The sequence below is a fragment of the Anser cygnoides genome, chromosome 11 (assembly GCF_040182565.1).
Source record: "Anser cygnoides isolate HZ-2024a breed goose chromosome 11, Taihu_goose_T2T_genome, whole genome shotgun sequence".
NCBI classification, from domain to species: Eukaryota; Metazoa; Chordata; class Aves; order Anseriformes; family Anatidae; genus Anser; species Anser cygnoides.
In genome coordinates, this window is record NC_089883.1 from 18,796,572 (window position 1) to 18,824,505 (window position 27,934).

General features: G+C 40.3%; 1 protein-coding gene and 1 long non-coding RNA gene across 5 annotated transcripts in view; one reads left to right on the top strand and one right to left on the bottom strand.

Moving 5' to 3' along the window:
- TEX9 (testis expressed 9) overlaps window positions 1–1,969 on the bottom strand; it is a 41,291-nt gene extending 39,322 nt beyond the window's left edge. For 2 of the 4 annotated variants that reach the window (XM_048060217.2, XM_048060218.2), the window contains exons 1-2: window positions 1,087–1,263; window positions 893–978 (exon numbers count right to left, since the gene is read on the bottom strand). In XM_048060217.2, the coding sequence (XP_047916174.1) occupies window positions 893–978; window positions 1,087–1,263 (263 nt within the window). Of the gene's footprint in view, window positions 1–412; window positions 550–892; window positions 979–1,086; window positions 1,264–1,914 lie in introns of those variants that run through there. The other 2 variants (XM_067003887.1, XM_067003888.1) reach the window with 2 other exon arrangements.
- On the top strand, window positions 1,248–26,160 carry LOC136791707 (uncharacterized). The gene is made up of 7 exons (XR_010834254.1): window positions 1,248–1,553; window positions 1,952–2,082; window positions 17,170–17,300; window positions 17,885–17,931; window positions 20,008–20,086; window positions 23,442–23,627; window positions 24,808–26,160. It is a non-coding gene; the product is annotated as an uncharacterized lncRNA (long non-coding RNA).
- The last annotated feature ends 1,774 nt before the right edge of the window (window positions 26,161–27,934 follow it).

A 27,934-nucleotide genomic window follows, 5' to 3' on the forward strand; every position in this document is an offset into this window, starting at 1 on the left:
ATGTTAATAACTCCTACAAATGAACTACCGAATATACTTCAGGGTATTATTCGAATTGATTCAACAGTTTCCTGGGTTTCTATCAAATCTATAATAAAACACCATATACATATTGAACAGTAAGGTTTAGACTATGATTCTGAGAGGGAAAGGGAGCCCCTTATTTTCTGTTATGTCATTGCTTAATACACATTTACGTCTTTAATTCCTCAACACTTTTGTTTTTATTTATAATGCTTATCTTAAGTGTACTTAGCAGCAGGGGCTGGGTAAGAAGTCACATACAATTAAATAAATATATAATTAAAAGGTATCACCATACATATACTTAGATTAAAATATGTTCGTGTTTTTGCACGTGTCACTTTATGGCTTTTCACGTAGTGTAACGGGACACTGGATCACCACACACCTCACCACTTAAAGGAGCTGGGAACTGACAGGAAGGCGTGTGAGTGCTTTTACACCAGGGCAGCAAGGTGCTTTCTGGTCTGTAATTAGGGCTGCCTTTCAGGATCGTTGTGTCTCTCTTAAGCTTCAGAACCTTCAAGCCTTTTTTAAAACAGTCTTAAGCACTTAGATCTTCCTAACTTAAAAGTAATATCTTTTTTATTATTATTTTAAGCAGAAAAATCTAATGTCCATGGCTGAATTAAGGCCTAGTGCAACACACAGCCAACCCTGATGTTCCTGTGCAAAACGGCGGTAGGAAAGCTGCACTGCAGCAGGAAAAAAAAAAAAAGTTCCAACCCCACTTTTAGTACTCTCATCCGTGCGTTTGGTGAAAGTGGTTGAGAGATTCCGATGCTGGGGATTAACTGCAGGCCCCGCTACGTGAGCGAGCTGGGTGACGGTGAGGTGCTGAGAGACCGCCGCCCCCCCGCCTCCTTACTTGTACTCCGCCTCCTTGGCCAGCAGGTCGCCGCTCACCACGCTGCTCCCAGCGGGCGGCGAGGGGCCTCCGGGCGCTCTCCGCACCTGCAGCGAAAATGAGTCAGGGGACGGGACGGGGCCCAGCTCGGCCGCCTGCCCCTCGCCCTGCCCGCCGCCCCCGCTCGTCGCCCCGCGCCCGAGCCGCCACCTTACTTCGGGCAGGCCGCCGCCCCGCCGGACCCCGCTTTTGCCGCCCGCCGCCATTTTGTTCGCGCGGCGGCTGCTGCGCGGCGTCGCCCTCGCCCGGGCAACCGGCGGGCGCCGCTCTTTCTCCGGCCCCGCCGCCGGGCGGAGAGGCTGTCGCTCTCGCGGCGTTTTTTTCGTCCCCATCGCGGGCCGTAGCCCTTGTTAAGTCTGTTCTGGCGCCGTTGGGTCCCGGGGGCAAGGGCAGTCCCTGTTGCAGCACGTTAGGGCCACTGTTGCAGGCGTGGGCAGCCACGTTTCAGCCCTGGCTGCCAGGCGGCTGAAAGCTGAAGTACTTGGTCGCCCATTTCCTCACACACACCGTGTCGGGAGCCCCGTGGCAGAGCCTGCGGCCTAAGGGTGTAGGGTGACTGGCTCCCTGACCAGAGGCCAAGGATCAAGCGGCTCCCAGCATCGCTGGGCTCCCAAGAGTTTGGGTGAGGGAGAAGTGACAAGGTCTGAGGTAGCGTTATACCCATCATTGTACTAAATAGTTATTAGAACTCTTTCCCCTTAAGCTTTTTGGCCTTGCATATAATTCTGTCATCACCTTTTCAGTATGGCAATTGTTCCACTCCTACCCCATTTACTGCACTCGTGCTCTCTCATCTGTGCATTTTCTGTTCTTAGTTTTCTGTGATTGTTGTCTCTTTTTAGCCTTGTCCTCTGCTATGTTTTTGAATCTTTCCATTATTTTTGTCCCTCACGCCCACGCTGTTTGATTTTGATACATTTCTCCCCCCCCAGTCAGCTACTGGGTCGTTCCCCTTTTCACACGTGGTTTGTACTCCCACTCACCTGCTCATTCAGCTGTTTTCCTTTCACACGTTTCTAGATGATGATGCCCTACCGTTGATTTTCCTCCCTGGCAGTCTCTGAACCCTGCACCTGTGAGGAAGAATCAGAAAAGCAACATTCTGAGCTGCATTGAGCCTAAGGGTTAGAGATCTGGATGGCCTTGATGGGGTTAGTTCATTAACATTTCTGTCTCTCTCTGCAACACATGTACAGTCACATATGTGTATCTGGATGTCTATACAGTAACAATAATATACCCTGAATTATATAGACTATGCTTTTAATGAAGAGATATACACAGGAGAAATCACAAGGACTTAGGTGACTAAACACAGAGGGTCTGTATAGTTGAAGGATTTCTGCAGAAGTATTAGTTGCAAAACAGAAGAAATGCTTGGAGATAACTTTGAGCACCGAGACATGTATCCCATGTAATGGGATAAATGGTGATGAAATGAAATACGGGACAAATGTGATTAGTGGAAGGCAAAAAAATACAAAGATCAATATAGAAAATGAAAGTGCTTAATGTTAACATTGGTATTGATACAAAGGGGAAAAGGATGAGCCTATGAAAAAGAAGTTACAGAGCTTTTGGAAAAAACAATCAGACAAGAATTCAGTCCATTACAGACTTTTTTTTTTTGGGGGGGGGGGGGGGGTCAGTAAGAATAGCAAGAGGTTAATGGTTGGTGGCCTTTGAAAAACAACATGCAGAATTTAATTCTAATGGTTAAGCTTTTGATTTGGAGAAACAAGGAAGTGAGAGGTCAATAGAAGAAACTGGACCTGCACAAAGGGAAAGACAGATTTTGTTAAGTAATAAATTTTCGATTCCAAGAGAGATTAAAGCATCATAACCAAAATGAGGTTTTGGGGGACTTTAAGAGAAACAGAGGAGCTAGAGAATGCCAACAAGGTGAAAACTATAATGCCAATATGAAAGCTATAAGGATGAACATGCTCTTTCCAAACAGCAACAATTTTTTTTTTTCAAAAGAAAAGTATTTTTTCTTTTTGCAGACAAGTATTTTGGTAATATACTTACTGTTTTTGAAGTTTTCATCCAATATAGCTGTATAAGATCATAACATTAAAAATGCCATAAATATTAGCTAGAGGATCTCTGCTAGTTAGGTATGCAGGCAACAAGATCACTGGTTGAGATTAGAGAGATTAGAGCCATGGGTTTTTTAGCCAGCTTTTAGCTAACTTGATAAACAAAAGTGGGGTAATTTATTATATCATAAATGATTAAATATGTTAACAAACACAGCAACACAGTTCTTTTTGTGTAGAGCCCTCTGGGAATGATAACATACATACGTATTAGGATTGCAGATTTGCACATTTCTCTATGATCCACAACATGATTTATTTAATACGATTTATTTTATTGAAATATTTAAATCCAGTTGTACTAGATTTAAAATTCAACTACCTATATTTAAAATAATGTGAAAAGATGAGCATGTTTAGATAAGTATTTCTTGGTGAACTTCAAAGTATTTCTCCAGAGATGTAGAAAACAGAAATAAGAGATTGTTATATTCTTGATCCCTTACTCCATTAAGGTTTTATCACTTTTATGTTGACTTGATGTGATCTTAACAGTTGTGGTTAATTCTATAATACTTAGTTGGTAACTGGGTAGAGAATAGGCTTATATTACAGTGGACAACCAATAGCGAGATACTTACAGAGCTAGGAGAATTTATTTCATTTATCTGAAAAAAGCACTTGAAAGCAAAGCATTGGTATGGTCTGAGATTTATCTGACATTATTTGTTTGCAGATTCCCAGTTTCCCTTTAATCATTTCTAAAACATTAACCTAAAAATCATGATTATAATACCACATTTTAGTCATTTTGAAAGAGTGCAGATTTCAAATGGATCAATATTTGTGATCATTTTGAGCAATAGCTGAGATCTATTGCTAGTATCCCTCCATGATTAGTGGTTGTAAATCTTCATTCTTCTGTAGCTTCCAAGTATTGCATTATTTTTTATTTTATAAGGTTTCTTCAGGATGATGTTGTTCTCATAATCAAATGGCTCTAACAAAAATGCATGCATTCCAAGTTAAGTGGTTCACTGCATTGCCATTGTTGATCTTTCAGCAAAGGAGGAGGCAGATCATAGAACAAAAGAGCTCAATCAGTATAGCTGGTAGGAGTGGTTCAGGACAGAAAGGTATGTGTTGCTGATATGCTGTTAGAATAGTTTATTGCAGAAGACAGCTGAGGATCAATATACAGTGTTTGCTTTTGATTAGATCAAAGAACATGCATTATTTGTTACCTATGGCCCTCTTCTTCTGCAGGCACAAGTGTGGACTACTTTCCTTTTCAAAATAAAAATATAAAAACTTGAGATTTATATATTAACCTGTTCTTTTTACAATTTTAGATATTTTCTTTTTTTGTTCCTAGTATATTCTTATTGGCTTAGTCTTCAACATTCATTGTATAGAATTTTCCATGCCTCTCATAAAAGTTGTGACATTTAGTATACACTTGAATACCATCCATAGCTAACATTGTAGGAAAGCACAGGATTTCCATGCATGTGCACATTACCTGTCAGAAACAGAGGAACAACAGTGTTTAGGAGAAGATGTTCCTCCGTAAAAATCATTGCAAATGCATCAGGCCGAAGAGACAGCAACTGATACCATTGCTGAAGTTGTGTTTTGTTTATTTTTAGGCCTGTGCTAAACAAATAGATAGCCTAAATAGCATCATCTATATGCAAAAGGCTTACCATTTTTAGATCAACAGTCATGTTAAGGGTTGTATATTGTCCTTGGTAATGTGGTAGAACTAAATTCAATTAAACTCACATATATGAGAGAGGCCTGTAATAAAATACTACCTGATTACAACTCTAGAAGGAAATGGCTTTTACAGGACTTACTGCAGCCTGCTGTACCCTCCATACTAGGAAAGAGGGATGCTTTACAGAGCAAACTGTGTCATTCTTACGTGTACGCAAGTTTCTTTGACCAGTACAGTCTGTACTGCTTAGATTACCCAGCTCCGGGTTGAGCAGTCATGAATAGACTGTTTACTGCGCTATGTTTACATTCTCAGTTCTGAATACTGGTACTTTTCTCAGTCAACACCCACGTTTTTAGGCAAGTGAATCCAAAGCAATCCAATCCACTCTCAAAGGAGGTCTGTGTTACTGGGGCTGCCTCTGTTGCAGCAGTGTGCCACACAGCGCTGCCATATCTCGTGGTCCACGTGACATAAGCTGCCGTTCACACCATGCCTCTTATCTGCTCGCTTCACAAGCAGGGCAGGCACAGGGAGCCTCACACAGAACAAAAACCACAGCCTGTGCAGGCTGAACCAAGTAACGAGGAAGTAAACTAGAGACAGGCTGACTGTAGCACATGCAGACAGGCAAGGAATGTAAAGCTAGCAGGCAGTGTTTATCTATTTATCTATCTATCTATCTATCCATCCTAAATGTACCACAGAGGATGTCAAACTTGCATCCAAGCACATCATTGTAATTTAAGACACTGCAACACTTGCACCCACCCCCTTCACACTAGAATAGTTTCCCTACCTTAAATTTTTGTTTCATTTTTCTAGTTCCAATTTCCTGGAGGGGCAAGGAGGAAGACCAGAATTTTGGAATGAATTGTATGTGAAATTTCATATTTAGCAGTTTTCTGAAAAGTCAGGGGGGTTGGCTGCAAAGACGCATCTTATTTTTTACTTTAAAAGATAGAATTGGTATTTCATACATACTGTGTGGAGTTCTTTAGGAGTAGTAACAGCCAATCTCACCCAAAAATCAGGCTAATTTTAATAAAATACATAATTTTGTGCAATTACAGAGAAAATAGTGCAAACTTGTTTACCAACGAGCATTTTCAAACATCAGTGGAGTGGTAGGATCTAGACAATGTTAAGCTATTTAATCAATAATCCAGACACTGAGGGAATTCCCAGACAGCTGTTGGATTTTTTTCCCAAAATCAGTAACAATAATCCAGTGGTGTTTGAAATGGCATGATTGCATATTGTAATGTATAAAAATACATTTTGTATTGTAATGTAAAAAAATACATGCTGATATTTCCTCATGGCTCTCTAATTCCTCCATAAAGTATAAAGACCAAGTATTATTAATAGCCACGTATTTCTTATGGAAAAGCTGCTAGCTGCTTGGACATAGGAAGTCTGCCAAAAAATCTTTTGACTTTAACAACAAATATCCTAAAATGGTTTCCTGTCAGTATAGACTGTTATCACATGTTTTTTAGTGTAATGACACTGATGGATGTTAGTTATGCATCAAGTTTGTGTGGCAGAAGCAGAGGAGGTGTGCATGAACCGAGCACATGGATTTCGAGGGACAACAGGGCTGGGGGGATGGGCAAGCTGACCTAGTAAGTCTTTTCCATCTCCAGTGCCTCCAGTTCTGCTTTCATACAGGTTTTGGTTTGATGGAAATACTTGTCTTGTTTCCAGTAGCTGTGTAGACATATACAACACCTAGTTGCTAGACTATTCTAGATGATTGTTATATAGCTGTAACTAGCTTGCTTAGGATATTCAGAATGCTGTTTACAAATATAAACATTTTTCTTTGTTCTTCTCTGCTTTGCTATTGGAGCTTACTTATTTCTGTGTCATCCTTTCTAACCTAATCCAAACAATAACCTTGGCTCAACAATTTAAACATATTGAATCCCCAAACAGAGTAGTTTTTCCTAGTAATACTCTGATTACAGCAGCTTTTATGTCTGAACAGGAAAGGACCTTAAACACTAAATCTCATCAGAACTGTAAAAAATAAGTGGTGAGCATCAGTCACGTTTTCTTGAAATACCACAAGTCTTTCTTGAGGCCTAATCCTTTAATCTCTGGATTTTGGGCACTTCTGTTCTGATTACTAGGGATCAAAAGGTTTGGCAAATACTCTTCAGACCACTCTTCAAAGTGGCCACTGTAATGTTACCAGGTTATGACAAGTTTATGATTTTTTAGTTGTAGTAGTAGCTGGTGGATTTTTTTGGATTTTTTTTTTTTGGGGGGGGGGGGGTAGGCAAAAACAAGCAAACCAAAACCAAGAAAAACAAGTTAATCAGTCTGCCTCACTGAAAATTAATAATAATAAAAAAACATGTGGTCCTCCAGTATGGTGGTTCAGAAGATTCCAGAAGACAGCAACATCAAAGTAAGAGAACTGTCTTTCACTGATGATGGAAATTCCTCCTACTGTGTAAGACATTACATTTTCTAGTTGACGGTACCCCTAAAGAGCTGCTAGGAGGTACACAAACACTGTTTTCCTAGCTTGTTCCCAAAGCAACAATTCATTTTACTTAAATTAAAAATCTTACACTATTTCCTATCTGAAATACGGTCATGTGTGAAGTTGCATTTAAAAAAACAGTATTTTGCAACCTTAGACCGCAATCAGTCCCTTAGACCTGTCACTTAGATAATTTTGTCACATGTTCTTCGATCTCCTCTGGAAAGTACACTTTTTTTTTCTCTCCAAATCAGGTTATTTCTTCATCCTATTTCAAACAAAGGCTACATAAGTTGAAATAAATCAATGATTCCTTCTTCCCAAATTTAACTTTCATTATAGAAAACCAGAAGTAATATAGGGCTAAATATTTTTCCAAATATTTCTTACTTAATCATTGGAACTAAGACTGCCAGTTTATATGTTATTTTCTCTGTCTAAAGAACAGAATTCCATCTCCCTTAATTTTAAGGGAGGCAACAAGCTGCTATGAAGCAGAAATCACCTTTCAAAAGAATGGCATGCTACTGACATAGTAAACTTTGAAAAAGAAACAATCTTGTCACCCAATGCAGAGCCCCGCAGTTACTACAGGAGCAAATGCAAATCTGGCCATGCTGTTCCTGTTGATCCCATTCGTCATTATTAACCTGCATTTATTGTTACTGTTCATGCTGTTGTCAGTGAGAAATATAATCATGTATTTAGTACCAACAACCATATAATCTGAAAGAGCCAAATACTCTTCTGTTCTTTTAATGCGTATTTTATTTGCATAGGTGTGTTGTGACTTGTATCCAATTCTTTTCCACTTGGAAGAGTATGTTCTGCACATGCTATGCAGCATAAAAATCATTTAGAAAACATATTTTTGTATTGTTGCTTTTATGGGACTTGCCACATTGTATATTTGAGTGTGCATATCAAGGATGAATGCAGATGAAGTCTCAAAATCGCTATGCTGTGTTGACAACAGCAAAACAGGTCTGGCTTTTACTAATAACTTGCATATTTTTATTAACTTTTCATTCAGTGCAGAGTAAGATGTAATCTAAAATATTTGGTGACTATAGTGTGGCATCACTGAGCAAATTAGTATTATCTAACAAGTACAAACAAGTTGTAACATTTTAAAAGTGTCAGTGTTAGCATTCACAAATAATATATTCTCAGTGTAGCCTTAAACTAGAATAACACGTTTTGGTATTTGCTCATTCTACATTGCTTGATAAAAGAAATGCTAATTCAGTCTACATTGTCAGTTCAGCCCTTGGCTCCTCTGTTAATTCCCTCTCTGTGATAGAAAACCCGTAGCAGTGTAATAAAACGAAGTAAAAGTCCACCTACATGCTCCTGTGTAAAACTGCCAGTATGAATGCATGTGACTCGTTAGTGCATTAAACTGCTTTGGGAAATTATTTCAGCTTAGGTGAGGCACAAACGTTTTCACTAACTCTAGTAATATATATATAGTTCAGTATGGGGCAGAGGGAGAATATTAGTTTGTTATTTTTTTACCTGTTTTCGTAAACAAATGCGAACAGTTATTGTTATTATTTGCAGAGCCAGCAAAAATTCATGTGATTTTTTTCTTCTTCTGCCACACGAAAAAAGAGATGTTATTTTAACAACACAGTGTTTGATAGCTTTTAAAAATACATGGCCTAATTTTTAGGCATGCTGAGCACCCCAATTGCAATTGAAGTCAGCTCTAGCTGAAGATGCCCCACAGCACTCTGAGGCAGTCCCTCAGATTTGAGATCCAAGTATAACATTAATGGATGTCTCTGATGTGAGGGTAGCTACCAGGAAAAGCACAAGGGGGTTTGTTTTCAGTTCATGGACTAAACTTTGGCTGAGTCTTTTGAGAAATACATATATTGAGCATGTCCAAAAGCTTTGCCAAGGTATCATCACAGCAATCTAACTTAGAAGTAATTTGTAAGTTAGCTTAAACTAAATCAGGGCTTCACTAATGGGAATTGCTTTGTGAGAGGAAATGCATAGATCAAGATCTGGACATCTACTGTGGGACAGTAAGGCACAGCTAAGCATCTGTCTTTCAAAGAAACTACCTTGCCATGGCAGAAATAACCTTGGACTGAATACTGAACTGAACTTGCAGGCTAGGACCATTTGGCAGTGATTTAAAAGTTTCTGTTGTATAGTCACAACTTTTTTTTTCCTTAGAGAAGCTACGATTTTCCCAGGATTCATGCTTCAGCAGGCAACAGCAGATAACTGGGAAGGCCTCCCAGAAAAATAAATGACACAAAAAAATTCAAATCCCTGACAAAAACAAATACATAAATACAGACTTTCCTAGATGTAAATGCAACAAAGTGGAAAAATGTCCTTGCTTCAGTCTCATCACTCCTTACAGTCCTCTTTTCCAAGCAAAGTTGGATCCCTACTTTCATTTAGGTATTGTATATGCATTGAGTGCCACAGGACAGATGTACAAGCAGTATAGTGGCAAGTGAAAGGCTGTACGTTCCTTTAAAATTTATTGTCAAATAACTTATTAGCATTATTAAATGAACTGCTGTGTTCAAATGCTCTGAACTTTTGGTTAACAGAGTGGGAGAGGAGAAAAACTGGCTAATGTTAATTTTGAATGAATCAGCTTTTATGCCTTTGGCTGTGCTGAGTAAAAAGAGCACTCCAAAGGCATTTAAGTTCAAAGACTGCATTGTGGGTTCTTTTCCCTAAAACCTGATCAAAAGAAAAAGATCCATTGGAACAGCTATTTTGTTTACTTAGATTTAAACAATCTTCTCCAGTGTTTGCAACTCAGATTTTGCAAGATCATGCCACTGCATAAGGAACAGAAAGGGGAATGTAGAGATGAAAGCGATTGTTATCAAAGAAAAGTTGAATCCTCACTGTAAACATATAGCTTGAATAGTGAAAATATTCATTGTAAAATTATTTCTGGTTTCAATAAATTAAACAATTCACACTTAAACATTAGGTGTAAAGTTAAATTTAATCCATTTTAAATGATACGAATCAACATATTAAGCATCTGTGGTTATAACCGTGTAGTGCTTCCTTTCACTTACATTGAGTCTTAAAATGTATTTAAATAGAATTAAAAGTTAAAATAATAAAATTCTACTCTGAGATGGACATAAGCTTTTGTCATACCTCCCGAATGGTGACCTCACTTCTGTGAAGATCACTTGCCTGTCATTTCTTAAACAGAACTAACAGCTGTATTGTAAATGGTAGTTTTAGAGCAAAAAGAAAGTCCAAAATTGCACTAAGACAAAATAACTGATACAGGGCAACATGAAACTTTCTGTATTCATTGTGAAAATACTGTTTGTAGAGGAGGCCATTATCACTGGCATGAGCTTTAATGTATTCAGTCACAAATATATTCGAGGTTTCTCACTTAGGGACTCTCTCATTAAAAGTAATGTGTCACGCTGGTCATGTAAAGTTGCTGAAGTCTCTTTATTAATCTTTCAAACCTCAAAAGAGGACTTTATAGTTTAAATTTGAAATCTTATTAAGAAGATACTGAATACAGTAAAATCATCTTAATAGTTTTTAATAAACTAACTCTTGTCAGAGGATTTGAGCAACCCCCCAAATAACCAGGGGTTTGCTCTCATACAGCATTGCATGTGAAAGAGAAAAAAAGCAGCTAATGACAATGAAAAATAAGTTATTTTTTCCTTTATCTTTGAAGTCAGTACAGCATGAACAACAATCATGGGTCCTTTCCCTGTGTTGCTCTGGCACCATGACTGAGTGCTGGCGTGTGTTAGAGAAACCACCTCCACAAAGGTTGTGGTTTATTTTCCATGCAGCTTTTCCAACTGTGTTGACATTAGCAGTAAAGCTGCAAATGATGTTATTCCATGCCATGTACAGCTGTGTTCCTTATGCAACCAGCAGTCCAATAGGAAATGAACATAAGCTGCCCCTTTCCTGGGTCATGTTGAACAACCATTAGATAACTGCTGGCCTCTTGTGTCTGAGCATTGAGCATTTTATGGAGGAGTGTCCAGGTTTGTGCCAGTGGAGTTATACAAAGCTACCTATGTGACAATGATGGTTGTTGCTCTGATAGAGCTACAGGAAGCTCTGCTCACGTAACAACTGAAAACATATTCTTCCTTACTTGTCTACCATTTTTGTAGATCTCCTCTGAAAAGATTTGAGTTTTGTTGGAGGTTTATGTCAAACTGGAATACTTTTTCAGGAAAGTGGTTAAGCTCATATATAGTGTTAAGCATGTGAGCTGTTATCTAACTGCAGTACTGAATCAGATTTCTAAATTTGTTTCATCTCCTTTTGAATGGAAATTGATCCATCTTCTGAAATATTGCTAATGCTAACCAAAACATATCTTTGTTTCCAGAAAGACACGCTAGTTGTGTTAATATTTGCCTTTAAAGTTTGGTTTATCCAACCAAACTTTGGGGAATAGTTTAAATTATGTCTGGGTTACAGTAGAACAAATTTCATAATGAATATATAAGAAATGGGAGAAGCATATCTAGCATTCCTGCAAGTAATATGAAGTGCCCTATTTTATTGTTTGATCTATGGCTATGCAGCGCTGTTTGAGATTAATAAATTTACTTCTTTCACTTCAGATCTTTTCCTAATGTTTTAATCCCACGAAGTATTTATTCTTTAAATTAGTAATATAGTATGAAACCCCAATGTCTCCTTCCAAATTCTTTTAGAATTTAATTTTATACATGAGCTTAACTCATTGTTTAAGAGCTCACGTAAGCCCTTTGCAACCTGTACTCTTACATTGGCTGCACCTATTTTTCACGTTTTTCTATCCTGTATGTTATCTTTATGGCAGAGACCATTATGCAGAGACCACCTTTGGTACTGATCCTGGGTAGACTGGAGTCTTTGCAATGTGTTTTGCAGGAGTTGTAGACACAGAGTAGACCTAAGCTTATTACCTCAGCTTTCCACTCTTGCAGTGATACTTGTGGATAGGTGGCTTTAACCTTAATCTGAAAGTACCTCGGTGTTAACTGCTGCTGGTTCAGCTCCCTGAGACCACTACTCTGGAGACAGTTCATGTAAAAGCTTTTGTGTTATAGGTCAGCTAGTACCCAGACATTCATCACAAAAGCAGGTAGAGTAGTGGGAGAAATTGTAAGAAATGACTCCTTTGGTTGAGGGAGAACAGCTGAAGAACAGAACCCACATTTCCTTGTCAAACACCAAAGAAGGCTAACAATGCAAATCTGTTACCACATAAGCACAGTTTCAGAATAACAGCTATCATGCCCAAATGTCAATGGCATATATTCAGGATAGCCTCTCCTCAGTAGAAAAGCAACATTTTGGTGCTCTTTCTAAATTTGGTATCTGCTGAAAGTGTTGGATCTTAAAAGCTGGATGTGGCTGAACTCTCTGGCTAAGGCCTATTCTTTTATTTGTTTGTACTTTGACCGAAGGATTACACTGACAGTTTCCCAGGATCCAAAATTGCATTTAATCTGTTTACAGAGCTGCATACCTTATTTGAATGTGAAAGAAGGAAATGAAAGTGACTATTTCTATATCATCTGATATCTGTTCACAGGGAGCAGAAATTACTGTCCAGCCTTCTTCCCCAGGAAAGCCTACCCGACTGTGCCATGTAACTGAGTGGTGCTTGAACATGCAGTATAGCCACACAAAATACCAAAAAAAGCACTAGCGAGCAGTAAAAGGACTAATGCACACAAGTAGAGTTACAGGAATTAGAATAATCCCTGCATGACCATAACTGAAGGTAATTTCACTTGCAGTTGTCAAACTGAGCTAAACTGGCAACCAAAGGAATGTGTATTTGTAATCCCTAGCAGTGCACTTGCAGTAAAAGAGAGACTCAGGCATGGCACACTCAGACAATATCACCTCATTCAAATTCACTCAGGCTGTGCAGAACCCTGCACTTTTTCTCTTTGCTTTTTTTTTGGTCACAGCTCACACATCTGTGAATCATTCAAGGGGAAATTTTGAGAGATGCTGTGTGTCAGGTCAATCCAGGTTCATTCACTGTATGTCCTTAGAAAGCCAGAAATTCTGGTGTGTAAACAGCGGGGGAGGGGAAGGGAAGGTTTAACAAGACAGCCAGAGTTGATCTTTTCTCTAAATATTGCGTATAATTTGGTTTTCTGATTATGCACTAAACTACAGTTGTATTTTCTTTAATTCAGTTATACAAATACAGAAGTCAATTAATATTCCTGCACTGTGTGTGTTATGAAGGATGCACAGAGAAAACCTTTGTTATTTTTCTGCAGCTAAAGGAGCTGTTCAAGTTAAACCATATTCCTCTACACAGCAACAGCAAAGTAAATGACAGCCTTAATTCAATCCAGAATGCTTGATAAATTGAGAGGGGTTGTTTACCTAGTGTATTAAAAAGTCTCTTGGGACAGATTTTATTGTGATCTGCATAGTCATCCATCTTCCTATACTGTCTGTGCTCATGTTTGTGAGTAAAACATATACAGTAATTTAGCATTCAGATAATCCCACAGCTATAATCCAGACAGAGTTAGCTCAAATTTTTCCAGGATTTCTATTATCTAGATTTAGCAGCGTGGTGTTGACTGGATATTTTAAATTGCTGCAAATGCTTTTTTTCTGCAATAAACAACATATTTTGATGATCTCATAATTGAAGCTCTGAATTCTTCCTGGCATTAACCACATAAAAAAAAAGTATCTTTGTGAGGACAGTGACTGCACAGCTGGAGCATGGTTTTAATGGATTCCAGCTATTTGACTACATACCATATAAGATCATACAATGTTTATGCAAAAATCAATGTAAAATGTACCTTCCCTGTAGTAGTGCAGATAATCTGAAGAATGTTCATCTCCACAGATCATCTATTTGAAAATGAACGCAACTGTTTCAATTTTAATAATGTTTTGCTACACTATATTTTACAATATAATAATATAGAGCCTGGCTCTTTTATAGCACTTTCAATAAACAGATTGGAGAGCTTTTATTGTTTTCAGTTTCCTCAGACAGAACTTGTACTTTTTCTCACTCAGCAGTTTCTAGGAAAAGAGGGAGTCCAGGAGGAGGGAAAGCATCATTATCTGAATGAAATAAGGGTATATTGAAGTCCAAATGCACTGGATACCTTTCACAGTAGACCACCCTTTGTAGTAGGTTCCTCTGATTAATTGCAAATGTATTCAAAGGAGCAGAGCAGACATTGTTGAGAGAGTCCAAATATGCTTGTACCAAAAATGCCAGACCTCCCACACTTGCTAGCATTGGTGGAGCTGCAGGAGTAAGAATGCTTACTTATGTGGGAGATTTTTAGGAGGGAAGTGTACTGTGGGGAAAATTTTAACGCTGCTGTTTTTACCAGAGTAGAGCATCTGAATTGAGGCAAACAGCAGGACAGGGCAATGCATGCAGTATGCTCTGCCTAGCAATTCTGTTGTAAATGTAAAAAGTACATTATTAACTCTGAGAACAGATCTTTTGGGAAGCAGCTTGTGCGCACCTGGCAATACTTTGATGCTAAGATTGTCCATAAGTGTCTAAGAAATTCAAAAAAAGCAAACTATATCGAACCATTTGTGAGATTTGGGATGCCTTGAGTCATATTATTGCTCCCCAGACTGGAGGATTCAGATGCTAGTTCACTGGGTGAATTCAGGTATGCTCCTCCTGAAACCATTGTGCTGTGTTTCAGGTACCTTCTCTGACCATACAATATTGCCAGCCCTAAAAACTTTAAAAATCTTAAAAGAGGTTTTAAATGTGAAAAGAGAGAAAGGATGCTCATGTAATCACTTGCTATAAAGCTGTTGAAGATACAATACTTTGCTTAGTCCCCAAACTGCAGGTTTGCCAAAACTATGCCAAAAAAAAAAAAATACACTGCATATATGTAGCAATACTTTTGGTTTCGTACTTGCTGTGAGTTATTCTTTGCTGTAAATACTATAGTAATTGGGTTTCAGATGCAGCAGTGCTTACGTACTTGCAACGAAAAAGAAACTAACAGACCATTCACTTGCCTCACCCATCTGCTGCCCCTGGTAAAGCAGTGGGACTTCTCCTGTTGCACTAAAGAGAAAGCCCCGACTTCTGGTGAGAGAAATATTTATGCTCAAATATCTATCGATATCTAAGTTGCATCCCCAGTAAGTCAGAACTATGAAGCTGTAAAGCCAGGAAGATGGAAAAGCAACCCGATAGCTCTTAAACTGCTCTTTCTTCCTGACAGTGCCTGGGACACCAGTTGTTGCCCCCGTTTGAAACAGTGGTTGGGAGTTTTCAAGCCCCAATTCTTTCTTTAAAATAATTTCCTTAGACCCCTAAAAAGTGGTGTCAAAACCATAGATAAGCAGATTTTAAAATAGCTCTGATATTCTTATGTCATAACTGCATCTGTATTTGAACAGAAATTCAACACGATCTTAAATTTTACAATCAGAGTCCAAGGAAGTTGCAGATGTACCCACAGGCCTTCTCATTGCTACACATAGGGTGTTTTTTTCTACCCTATTATATCCTGATCCCTCTTTCAGCAATTATTTTGAACCATGCTAAGGACACTTTTTTACTCCATTTAGATTCTCACTTGCTAATGCAAATGCATCTTAAAATATCATCTTCCCAAGTTATTAGATACAGAGGCATACTGGACTAAGTTGAAGCATCAGACTAGCAAAGAAAGACCAAGACATGAAAGAACATCATGTAAATATTGACATATTGTTTTTATGACTAACCTATGATTATTCTTTAACTTGCCTATGCTTTCAGAATTAAAAGGAGGAAATTTATATAGCAGAGTAATGTTTTTCTACAAAAAGTGACCAAATACTATGATTATAGAACTTTCTATTCAAGCAATCCTTCAAAATTAAAAAAAAAATAGTAAAGTTTAGAACAAAAAAAAATGAAAATATCTTACAGTGGGGTGGGTCTGGTATGTTTAAATGTCACATCACTATTTTCTGTGTCTGCATATGTCATTTGAGATTAAATACATTGTGAATAAAATTTAAAACATCGTATTTTCTAACTATCTACCAGGCCTTTGTGCAGTATATTGTTTCCTTTTTAACAGTTAGATTGCTAGTAATGAAGCTCTGTATCTCTGCTTTGATGGTGTTTGTCCTCAGAGATGGTTGTGGCACTATATCATATGCTATAAGCTGCAGCAGTACAAATAGGGCAGAATTTGGGCCTGTAGCATCTAGTTAATTGCTCTGCGTACCTTTAGCTGAACTGATGCCGTTCTGCCCCCTCCCCTACCTCAGTGCCAGAAGAATAAAGCAACTCAAAGTCAAACTAGTCAGTTGCTGTAATTCTGGAAAGATTTTCTGTGCAAGAAGTTGCCAACTGCACAATCATCCTTTTTCTCTTCAAGTTGCAAACAGCCAGAAGGTACCAAGCCCCTCTCTCTGCATTGCACAGTGAGGAATCTCAAACATCACTTTGGTAGCTGTTCCCTGCTGTTTTAACCCATTGAGGTATTTTCTAAAGATGCTCTTATTTCCATGTGCTTGGCTGGTGTTATGGTGACCATGAGTGCATAGATCAAGTTACTGGTATGGGAGCAGCCTTGCCAGGAAGCCAGAGGGTATATTCAGTGCAAACTGTTTTTAGAAGCCTAAATAGGCACAGCTCTAACTTGGGTGCCTGCTATGTTAATAAAAGGACTAGACATTATTTCTGGCCAACCTACCTCCTGAATGTGGATAAAACACAGCCTGTATCTGAGAAAAGGATTGGTCCTGGGTTGATATCACATTTAGCTATCTGGCCCTTACAGGACTGTGTAAATGGCAGTATCTTAAACTTGGCTTAAACAGTTGGATTCCTCAGCTTGAGTTCTGCCAGAATTCAGGGAGAGGACTTCGTTAAAACCTGAAAGGAGAAGTAAACAAACCTCAACCAAACAAAACTGCCTAACATGGGAAATTTTAATTAACAGAATGTGATCAACTCATTCTACAGGTTAAAGTGAAAATGAAGAGCAGAGGGAAAGCTGCCCCGAATCCCTCTCTTCCTGATGTGGAAAGAGATCTCTATTCCTTACTTCCTGAAGGAAAGAAAATGATCTGCTGCAAGAAAATCAAGTTAGCAAGGTGACCTACTGATTTATTTATTTTCTTCTTCTTATAGTGGTAATAAAACACCCAGATCTGAAATGCACTGGTTCGTAAACTGAGCTGGTCCTGTAGAGCTTATTCAGATTAAAACTGTTGAAAATCTCTGAGTGCTATCCCAAAGAGTAAAATCCATGATTTTATCCATTTTAATCCCCACACTTTGCTCCTATGCTCAAATTATATTAGTTGTAAACTGGGAGCTTTTATCTGAATTTCTATAATTTCACACATAACGTTAATTAAAAAGCTATTTAAATATATCAGCCGTCTCTTGGGTTCACTTTAAAAATAACAGAGGACATGAAGTCCTCTCTCATATTGATGTTTATACTTTGGTCTGTTTTTCTTTTGAATTGTTAGAGAAATGTTAGAAGCCTGAGAGTATGAGAACGGCTGTTTTTTGGCTGTATGTGGTATTGATTTGTAAGAGCAGTGACATTGTAACTGTTAAACTAATTAGAAGTTTTGGCAATAAACTGTTAAGACATTGATAAAGCATCTTGATAAAGGATACCATTCTTCTCCTATCTAAACTGATTTGCTATTGATTTTTTTGCTAGGGTGAGGATCCAACGCAAACAGATTGGTTACGACCGCAAAGATTGTTGTGAGTACTGAGAAGTCTGTAACCACCGCTGCTGACTCATTCACTGCCACACTCATCTGACGGGAGCCCGTCCCTCCCGTCCCACCCCCATTCACAAGTTATCTGCTCATGGACTGGGTTCCCTCAAAAGCTATCTGGCTTCATCCCCATCTCAGTGGTACCTTTCTGATAGCTTGATTTTGCCTCTGAGCTAAACCCATTGCCTAGGTAGGATAAGTGTGAGTTCAGCCAGATGAATTATGAGCAACATTTTCTTTTCAATTTTCTTGTCTCCAATCCCACAGAAGATTGTTTTAGTCCAACAGAATAAGATCCTGTCCTTCAGGTAGATGAACCAGTCATTTTACATCAGCATGCAGTGTAATTATCCTACATGTTCCCTATAAAAGGTATTCTACTCAGAGGTTTTTTCCACCTGAAATGTGGATGCGTTGCTGACTTCAGGATCCCATAGTGTGAACTTTCTACAAAAGCAGGTGAAGGCATTAAGAATCTGGACCTCAGTATAATGTCATAAACAGAATTAAACAGTCTCTCATTTCTTACATTTCACCCTGATAAGAAGAAATAATGTGCATGCTCCATTGAGGTCTATGCTGGTAAGGAGAACTCCCTGTGAAGTTTATAAACACATTCAATCCAAGTAGATAACATGACTATTTTTTTCCAACTTGATTCAGATTATTAGTCCCCAAGTCCTCACTGAGTAATACTGCAGTCACATATTTATGCTGAGGAAGACTTTTCAGTGGGATTATTTGCAAATTAAGACTTTGTCAGCTATTAGAAATGGGATCATTGCAGAGTTACTAACATTTTGCTGCTACTTATCACAGGCAGCACAAATCTGCCTAGCATCTCTGCTAATTATTTAGATTGTAGCAGACAGAAAGTTAATAGAATTACTATTGGAAGAATTTGTCGTCTATCATGTAGTGAAAGTGATTTTGATATATGAGCAGTGTTGGAAGGAATCATCAGTGCGAAAACTCAAACCGGATCTGTGTGCACAATATTCTTGTCTTGCAGGAAGTAGTGGGAGTTCACATGTGAAAAAGAGCTGTTCACAAATCAGTATCCCTGGGAGCTCTCTGAATGACTTTTCCTGCACTTTGTGGTATTCTGCAAAGAGAAATATCCTCTTTCTTCTTCATGTGCCTTTTTATGGCACAAACCATTCACACAAAGCCACATGTGTAGCAGTTCACACTGGTTCAACTGCAGAGGATGCAGATTAGGATCAGGTACAAAACAAAGGTTCTAGTCCATAGTGGTGGCTACAACTACTATCCTTAAAGCAAAGGAATTCTCAAAACAGTCTTAATTATTAAGTGATAGGACATGAGGAAATGGTCTCAAGTTGTGCCAGGGGAGTTTTAGATCAGGAAGAATTCTTCACAGAGAGGGTGATCAAGCATTGGAACAGTCTGCCTAGGAAAGTGGTGAAATCCCCATCCTTGGAGATGTTTAAGAGGTGTGTGGACATGGCACTAAGTTACATGGTTTAGCGCTGAGACTTAGTAGGTCAGGTTAATGGTTGGACTTAAAGATCTTGAAGGTCTTTTCCAACCTAAATGGTTCTATGATGCTATGATTAAAGTCTTTCCAAATTATAATGTGATGAATGCTTGGGGAGCTTTTGCTTTGCCTTTAATCACAGCTTAACTGGAATCATGAACAGTTTTCATAATGAAGTCCACAGCTTGCAAAAGATTTGTGTACCAAGTGTATGTGTAGACCTTGTTGTTCCAGATAGTACTTCTTCCCTGAAGCATGCAGTGACAAGCTCTTCAGTATGTTTATTACTGTACAACACTGTGAGCCAACTAATGTTTATTACTGGCTGTGCATTGGGTCAGTGCAGAGTTTCACCACAAGAAGGTACATTCTAGATGGATTGTGCCTGAAGGGCACCTATCCCTTATGGATCAACCTAGTGGGTCGAAGAACTTCTATCTTAATAAGGATGCACCGAGCTCCCACCTCTGCCTCAGGGGAGAGTAGGTAGAGTGACAAGTCCTGTCTGTGTACTTCCCAAGCACAACCAGTCTTGATTTGTACTTGGTCTTTTTCCAGAGCTCTAGGATGGAGAAAATCCTACTCATGTCCTGTCGTACTCCATATGACTGCACTGAAGCCAACTTCAATTACTGCTGTGAGTATTATGTTGAATAATTAAGTCTATGTAATGCCATTATATATGTGTACATTGTACCTATGTTCTCAGAGCAAAGGTGCATCCATAAATATAGGTACCAGACTGCTACATACGTAGAAGACAAATGGTATGTATTCTACATTAATTAATATTGCAAGCAGAATTTCCCACCTTTTTAAATATCTTGAATGCCCATTTTTAGAATCTAAATGTACACATACAGATTCTTATTGCTTTGACAACTGACCATTGTAATCTATCTTCTTTCAACATATGTAGCCGTAGTTTGTTCATTTAAGTACTGTCTTGTGCATCTTCAATCTAAGTGCCATAATTGTATTTCTGTTTCTACTTAAATAAAAATAATCAATTGATTTAATCAATTTCAAGATGGAAAGCAAGTAGTGGTACTCCCAGGACTCCAGGGAGTTAATAGGTCAAGTTTGACAGGAGTCAGGTGTGCGGGTGTTGGCTTCATTGGTCATCGCCTTGATTTATAGTTTGTTTTTTCTTAGCTGCTTGTTTCAGATTAACATTACACATTAAGGATAAAATGTGGCCGCCACTGGGATTTTACTATTCAGAGTAACTTGTTCAGAAATGTTGCTTGAGATACGCAGTCTTTGCCATTGTATTCTTCCGCTTGAACATTTCTGCCTTAAAACTACAGTCATACATAGACATAGCTAAAAACAAAAATGCAATGGCACTATCATGGATATTAAACCGTGTTGCTTTAAGGGGCACCCTCAACAAAACTAGGCCAAAAACTTGACCTATTTTAAAATACATGGCAATCTGTTCTTTTAAAAAATCATTCACACTTCATTGAGTTCTTCTCTCTCTTATGCCATGAAAAATACCATACAGTAGCAACATTCAGAACTCTTCTGCCTGTACAGTTTCCCAAACATGTATTGCAAGCTGAATTCTCCAGTTTGACAATTTAATTTTTCTCCATCACTGATCTTGAGAAAGAAACCATCTTAAATACTAGCAAATGCGTAAATTGAACTAATTAGCCGAGCAAAATGGCTACATCACTGCACTCTCTCCCTGTTGTTTACTGTGATGAACCCATTTGGCAACCAAGGCCTTAGGATCCATACAAGATTTTTGCTTCTAGGGGCTTCCATGTCTTGGATTTGAAAACTGGAAGCAGCGAGCCATATTTCTCAGTTATTTTGTAGTTCAAAATCTGGCTGTGAAACTCTATTTACTTTGTGTTGGACTCCTGCCAGAGGAGGCCTGGTTTTAGCAGATGGTCGTGGAGTGGATGCCAGACGTTTCCTGCTGCATCCTGACCAGGCACCGACAGCAATGCTCCTGGGCCCAGGCAGAGCTGCCTTCAGCAGCCACCGATGCTGAAGATACAGTGACTGCTGGCACAAATGCTGTGAAGAGTTGCATGATGCAGGCCTTCGGGCTAAAGGCTGTGTGGAGGAGAGGGTCCTGACAGCTTGGAGTGTGCGCAAGAATAGACATGGTGCTTGGAGGTGGTGGAGTTGTGCGCCAGAAGACAAGCAGGAGGAGAGCTGAAGTTTTGACCAAAAAGAACCGAAGTGTTAAAAACAGATGGACATGAACCAGTAGTGATGAGATGTGAGTGCTTTGATCTTAGGCAGGACACGTTACTGTCTTGTTGGGAGCTTGAAGAAGAAAGAGATGAGACGAAACATGAGGCTATGGCATCATATTGATGTGTGAGGTTATCTGTCTGCTCTGTGAGCACAATGTGCAGGTAGTATTTTCCTTTCCCTTCATTTCTGGGGAGCAACTTCTCTGAGAACAAAAATCTTGAATGTGTCCTCAGGCTGGTGTTTGATCTTTGAAGACACTTCCTGCTCACCAGATGGGGAATCAAAGGACAACTGGTGTAATCACGAGCACTTGGGTTTCGCTGGATCACTGTCTTGTCCATTTACATACAGGAGAAAATTCAAACAAATTTCTCAGGAGGCTGCAGGACTTGGAAATCCTCCAGAATTCCTTCAGGCAGCAATTAAGGACATCCATCGTTTATCTGGGAATGCAGCTCTTGGCCCAACATAACTGAAATTGATGGTTTCTTGGGCTAGGGCCTGTGCCACATGGCTCTGAGTCTGGGGTTTTGGTGCTCTCCCATCCTCTCCTATCATGTCTGGAATTACTGTATTACCATGTTATGCAGTGAGCTTCTCTGGGTCACCTTTCTGTACAGGTGGCCACCACTGCATACAGCAAGGCAATTCACAGGAGGTGCTGAGCCCCTGCAGACAGGGACTGACCCAGTCCTTGCAGTCAAGCCATTTCAGGCAGGCAACGTTTACTTTTGAATCCTCCTGCCTTTCCAGATTACTACCGAATCTCAAGAGGAAAAGAATTAAAGACTGAAGTGTTGTTTGCTTTGTTGCATGAAACTTGCATGCATTTCTCTCTCCTTGTCTTTGATTTTGTTAGTCTCCCTAAAACTGAGCTTCTGGGTCAGCATGAAAGACAGCTGACAAGATCAGGCATTTGCATAGGGGTCTGACTAAAAATATTTTCACCCCTAAATTTTACCAGCAAGGTTATCAAATATTCAACATCACCGAAAATGGAAAGATGTCAGTGCAGAACCTGATTCAGTTAAGTATCAAACTCTGGTATTTCTGTCAGTGACAACCTTCCTTCCTACTTATCAGCCTTGCTATATAGGACAGTCCAAATCATTACTTTCATGACCCGCTGTCCCTTTTTAAGTAGTTTTCTTAGGCTGCCTATTTCTTCTTCATTGATGTCTTGCAGCTTGAAGACAGCTATGTGATACATAGGAACACCATACTCATAACTTTCTCAAACTCAGCAGCTGATCCCATTTGAAATTACATTGAGACAAAGATTTGCCCCAGAAAACTTTACTTTACAGATGAGGCAGTCTATGGAAACAAAAAGTTTCAAACTGTCTGTACCATTGAAGAACTTGGATGGACCTTGGGAATTTAATCAGGTTATCGTGACTTCCAGAATGTAAGTGATCTGTATAGTATCCCAGCAAGACACCACACTCCTTGTCTGACCTATCATGGCAAGCTATAGCCAGGCCTGTGTGAACCTAGACCCTCGCTGTCTTGTTTCTGATGATCATCTTCATCTGCATGGAGTAAGGGCTGCACACCCATTCCATTAACATCTTAAAATTGCCTTGCAGAGATATAAGACTAAATGGATGGCAAAGCAGAGAAGAAATGGAGCCAGTGAGGATGGTTTCCAAAACTGTTTCCGTAACTAGTCAACGTGGTAGCTAATACTCGTACTCTGATGGAGACAAATTCATGATCGTGGGGCCTGCCTAATATTTTCCTACCTTTTTATGTTTCTCATTGTTTTCCAGGTTGCGATACTGCCCACTGCACAATGCTTACGCTGTTCAGATGCTGCAAGAACCAGGAAAGTTTGGCAAACTCCTGGCCAAGCAGGCTATCCTTCAAATTAAAACAGCCCCTTTTTCACTGTGAGGTTTGAACACAGCCCAGTTTCTCCTGTCAGTTGATGTGACATGAGTTTGAAGATTTTCTAGGTAAATTAGATTTTTTAAAATAATTGAAAACATAAAAGCTAAAATACACATAAAAAATGGTTAGGTGTACTATTAGTTATTGCACTCTCATTTTACTAGTGCTACACATGAATAGAGGTAAGAAAACAATCAGAACTGGGGGGAGATGTCTTGGGCGTAGCTCAGGAGATCTGGAGACAGACATCTTTAGGGAAGAAGAGTTGCAAAGAAGGCATCAAAATGGGGTTCAGTTGAACCAGTGTTTAAAGCTTTTAGAAAGTGCCTTTTTTTTAGCAAGGTTTTAAAGTCATTTATCCTCACAGAATTTGTTTTATGCTTGTCTTGAGGATGAAGATAGCAATATTTCATTATTTATCTGCCTCTTACCCTCAGTGTAGTCTCTGAATGTGCAGGCCTCTCCTTGGCCCTGCATTGGACACAAGATGGCAGATCTCTCTCTATTGACAGGAAACAGGGAAGAGCACTCACCCTCGGTACTGGCTGCTCAGAAAGGGCAGCAAGACATTACTCCTTGAAAGCATGAGACAGTATATTCCCCAACTGGCAGAGACAATAACAAGGAAGAAAAAAAATAAAAATTGTGGAAAATAGGTTAGACAGTATTTAGGAATAACTTTCCCTTGCAGAGAGGGCTTGTGTTAGATTTTAACTTCCAGAAATGGAGGAAAAACGAACACTGCTTTTGGAATTAACTTGGCAAAATAGTTAGTTCCTGCCTGTCACCCAGACCGGATGGTGGAGATTGCCTTCATGCAGACAGCAGGCTCACTCTTTCCCCAAAATGGCTCTTTCATTCTCTTTCATCCTCTAGTAAATATACCTGTCCAGCGCAACAGGCTTCCAGCGCTTTTGAGTTAGAAAAGACAGGAATTTTAGCACTAATACAACAACATCACTTTCTAGATGAGCAAAAACTGTCTGCAGAAAGGGAATGTCTGGAAGCAGAGGCACAAGACCAGAAAGCCCCTATCCTATCTTGTCTGAGTTCAGCTGCTGCACTGCTTGAAAGATATTTGGGAAATGGGAAAGTAAAAGTAAGATTCCAGTCCTGCAAATACTGTTTAGGTTTCTGACATGCTTAAACTTAACCACATGCCTTTGTTTACAATAAAGGGACCTAAAATTAACCTCTTTATGTTTATTATTATTATTTATTTTTATTTTTTATTGTACTGACCAGGAGCCTCAATCTACATGTCCAACAAAACTATTCAAAGCCAGTAAGTACAAGGACTGCAGTAGAGGGTTGCAGTGGTCCTAGGTGGATACTCCTGGAAGGTCTTCAGTGCTTTGTCAGCTCATCTGAGAACAGGTTAGTCTCTTTGCAGTTAAATAATCCTCTTCAGTGTCTTCAAGTTAATTGTGTCAGCACAAGCTCCTCTTTGTTTAAACAATTATTCTGGATCTATTTCTTCTTTGTTTTAGTTGTATATTACCATGTAAACTGCATATAAGAAGCTGCCATTTTTCTTTCATGCATTTTGCAGAGGTACAAAGGCCGTATTAAATACAAGGCAAGTTCAGCTGGTTGTGTAGGAGTCAGCTAAACTGGCCTCAATTTATTGGCCTACCTAATACATAAAGGGAAGAAGCCCTCATTCAGTGTCAATACAGGTGTATAAAAAACCCGGGGCAAACCTTGTGCTGTATGGGAACGTGAGAAAAACACTGAAGTGGAGTTATTCCTAACATGAAAAAGGCTTTTGAAGAGCAGAGCACAGCCCTCTGTGCTGATGCTATTCTATTCTGTAACAGACCTGTTATTTTGCCCTTTAAATCTTCTGGATTTTGCCCTTTAAATCTTTAGCAGCAATAACTCCCATCAGCTGAATCAGTCGTGGGGGAGGCTCTAAGCAGGCCAAACAACCTGAAAGATAGTTTATGTTCAGGTAGCACAGGGGGAAGTTTGGTGTGGCCATGTGCCACAGACAGCTCTCCGGGACACCTCTCCTACCCAGTGTGTGCTGTGCAGTCCCTCTGGTCATGCCACCAGCCACTGGTAACCTTGCTGGAGCTGGAGGATGCCCTGTTTCTTTCAAGATCTGGCTATGAAAAAAAACTGTTAAATTATTCTTTACTGCTAGGTCTAAAAAGGAATTCTCTTCTTTACACCCAATTTTATTTTGGGCCCCTGTGTGTTCCATCAGGACTACTCAAATCCAGCAAGCAACAGAAATGGACTTATACCTGAAAGGCTTCACACCAAAAAAGCACAGGAAAATGTATTTAAAAAAAAAGGTGAACTGATGGTGAGATATGGGAGTACAGACATAGCTTTTGAAGCCTAGTGACCACTTCCACCACAAAAATGCAAGCTGGGAATCTGGCCCACTTAATTATTTTTGGTGCCAATTTAATCACATTCTGCCCTAAAACACCAGGTGTGATTACAGGGTGGCAGTGGTGGTGCTGTGGTGCCAGTGTGTGTCCAGCACAGCAGATTTTACAGAGTAGATGTGACTAATTTCTTTTTTGGTCATCTGACGCTAATACAGCTATAAATAAGTATGATCACAATTTGACGTTGCTGGGAACTAAATTCTCAAGGAAACAAATAATAAATATGTCTTCCAACTGTTGGTTTAGACTGAAAGCAACACTGAAATTACATATATTTTTTCAATTTATTGTAATAGTCTATGGTCCTGCAAACATGATGCACATCTGTTGAACCTTATTCTGATGTGTAGGCCCATCAATTTCAATTAAGGGGAGATATGCATTTGCTCAAATCTTTTTAGGGCTGGGATCCAAGTAGGTTAAGCTCTGGCTCAGATTTCACAGGGTCAAACAAAAGATCTCAACAGAGGCAACCGGGACCCTGTTGATACAATTTGTATTAAGTGGAAACCAAACTAGAAAATATCACCAGGAACACCTTTGTTTTATTTTACCAGCTTACAAGTGTGTTGATGTAGTTTTCCTTGCAAAAAGCATAATAGGTAGGGATTTTGAATTGATTGCTTTTTTATTTACTTCTGATTACAATTTTTATCTTCTCTTCTTGGATGCCCTTCAGAAATTTCCAATTAAAGTTAAAAAAATTGCTTTTAGTAGGAGGGAGGAACAAGAGAATGTCGTTTTTGTAATTCTGATGAGAGGTTTTATGAGGAGAAGAAAATCACCATCATTGTCTCAGCCGTTAATGATCTCACTTTGGAGCAGTGGAAATGTAAGTGAAGATTTACTTTTTAAAACACTTGCTTTGGTTGGTGACATCGTTATTTTCAAATACTTATCTCCTAAATTTAACAATACCGTGTCTCCATGTGCGTATCTACTTTATTAGTTGTGTTTAGGCCTGCATTTTCTGGGACCAGCGTAAACTAGGAAGTTGCTCGTTTATCCTTATGTGCAGCGTGTGCAGGGTACATAAGCACCCACCCCTCTGCCCTGGGCTGAGCACGATCACCCGTCCTGCAGGCCCTGGGGAAGGTGCTGCCCCATCTCCCTGTGCCTGGCACCACGGCTGGCGTTGAGCTGCACCGGCTGTGTGGCAGGGCTGGGGGCTCCCCCGGGCCCACCGCAGCAGGGGCTTGGTGGGCTGGGGATCCACTGCCCCCCGAGGCTGATTTATTGCTATGGAGGCACAGGTTGTGCAGGAACAAGAGGAAAGGGGGAGGCACAGCTTGGGACTTTGGGGGCTTTTTGGCACCGAAATAAATCAAACGGAAAGCTGTTAATTCCTGTCTGAATGCTACAGGAATTGGAGCGACGGGGAAAACAGGGCCAGGAGAGGTGTAGCGTGAGCCGCTCTCGGTGTTGACAGAGAGCGGGGGCAGAGCTCCGCGGGGCTGCCGGCCCCACGCCCTCACCCCTCCCGGCCTTCCCGCCCCAGGGCAGGACGAGGCAGCCTACCACCGCTCCATGGCGGTGACCGGCTTCCCCGGGGACGCGTGCGCAGCGAGCAATTTTATTTTTTCCACGAACGCTAGTTTCTAAGCGGCGTGTGCGACCAGCGCCAGCCTCGGGAGCTGCGGGAGGCTGCGAGGTGCCTGCAGCTGATGTAATGCTGCCGCGCCGCAGGAGGGGGCTTCACGTGTCCCCGCGCACCGCCCCGCGCCCAGCCCGGGCCAGCCCCGCGCCCCTCCGCGCCCGGCAGCCGCCTCGCTCCGCACCTCCGCGCTTTGTCACCGCCGGCCGCGGGCCGCCCCCCGAGCCCCGGCTCGGCCCCGGCCCCGGCCCCGGCCCCAGCCCCCTCCCCGGCAGCGGCCCGCCTGCTCGGGCAGCGCCGAGCCTGCGCACTGCGCGCCCGGCCGGGCACGGCGGCCGCGGGGCGAGGAGCGGCGGCGGCGGCGCGGGGCGGG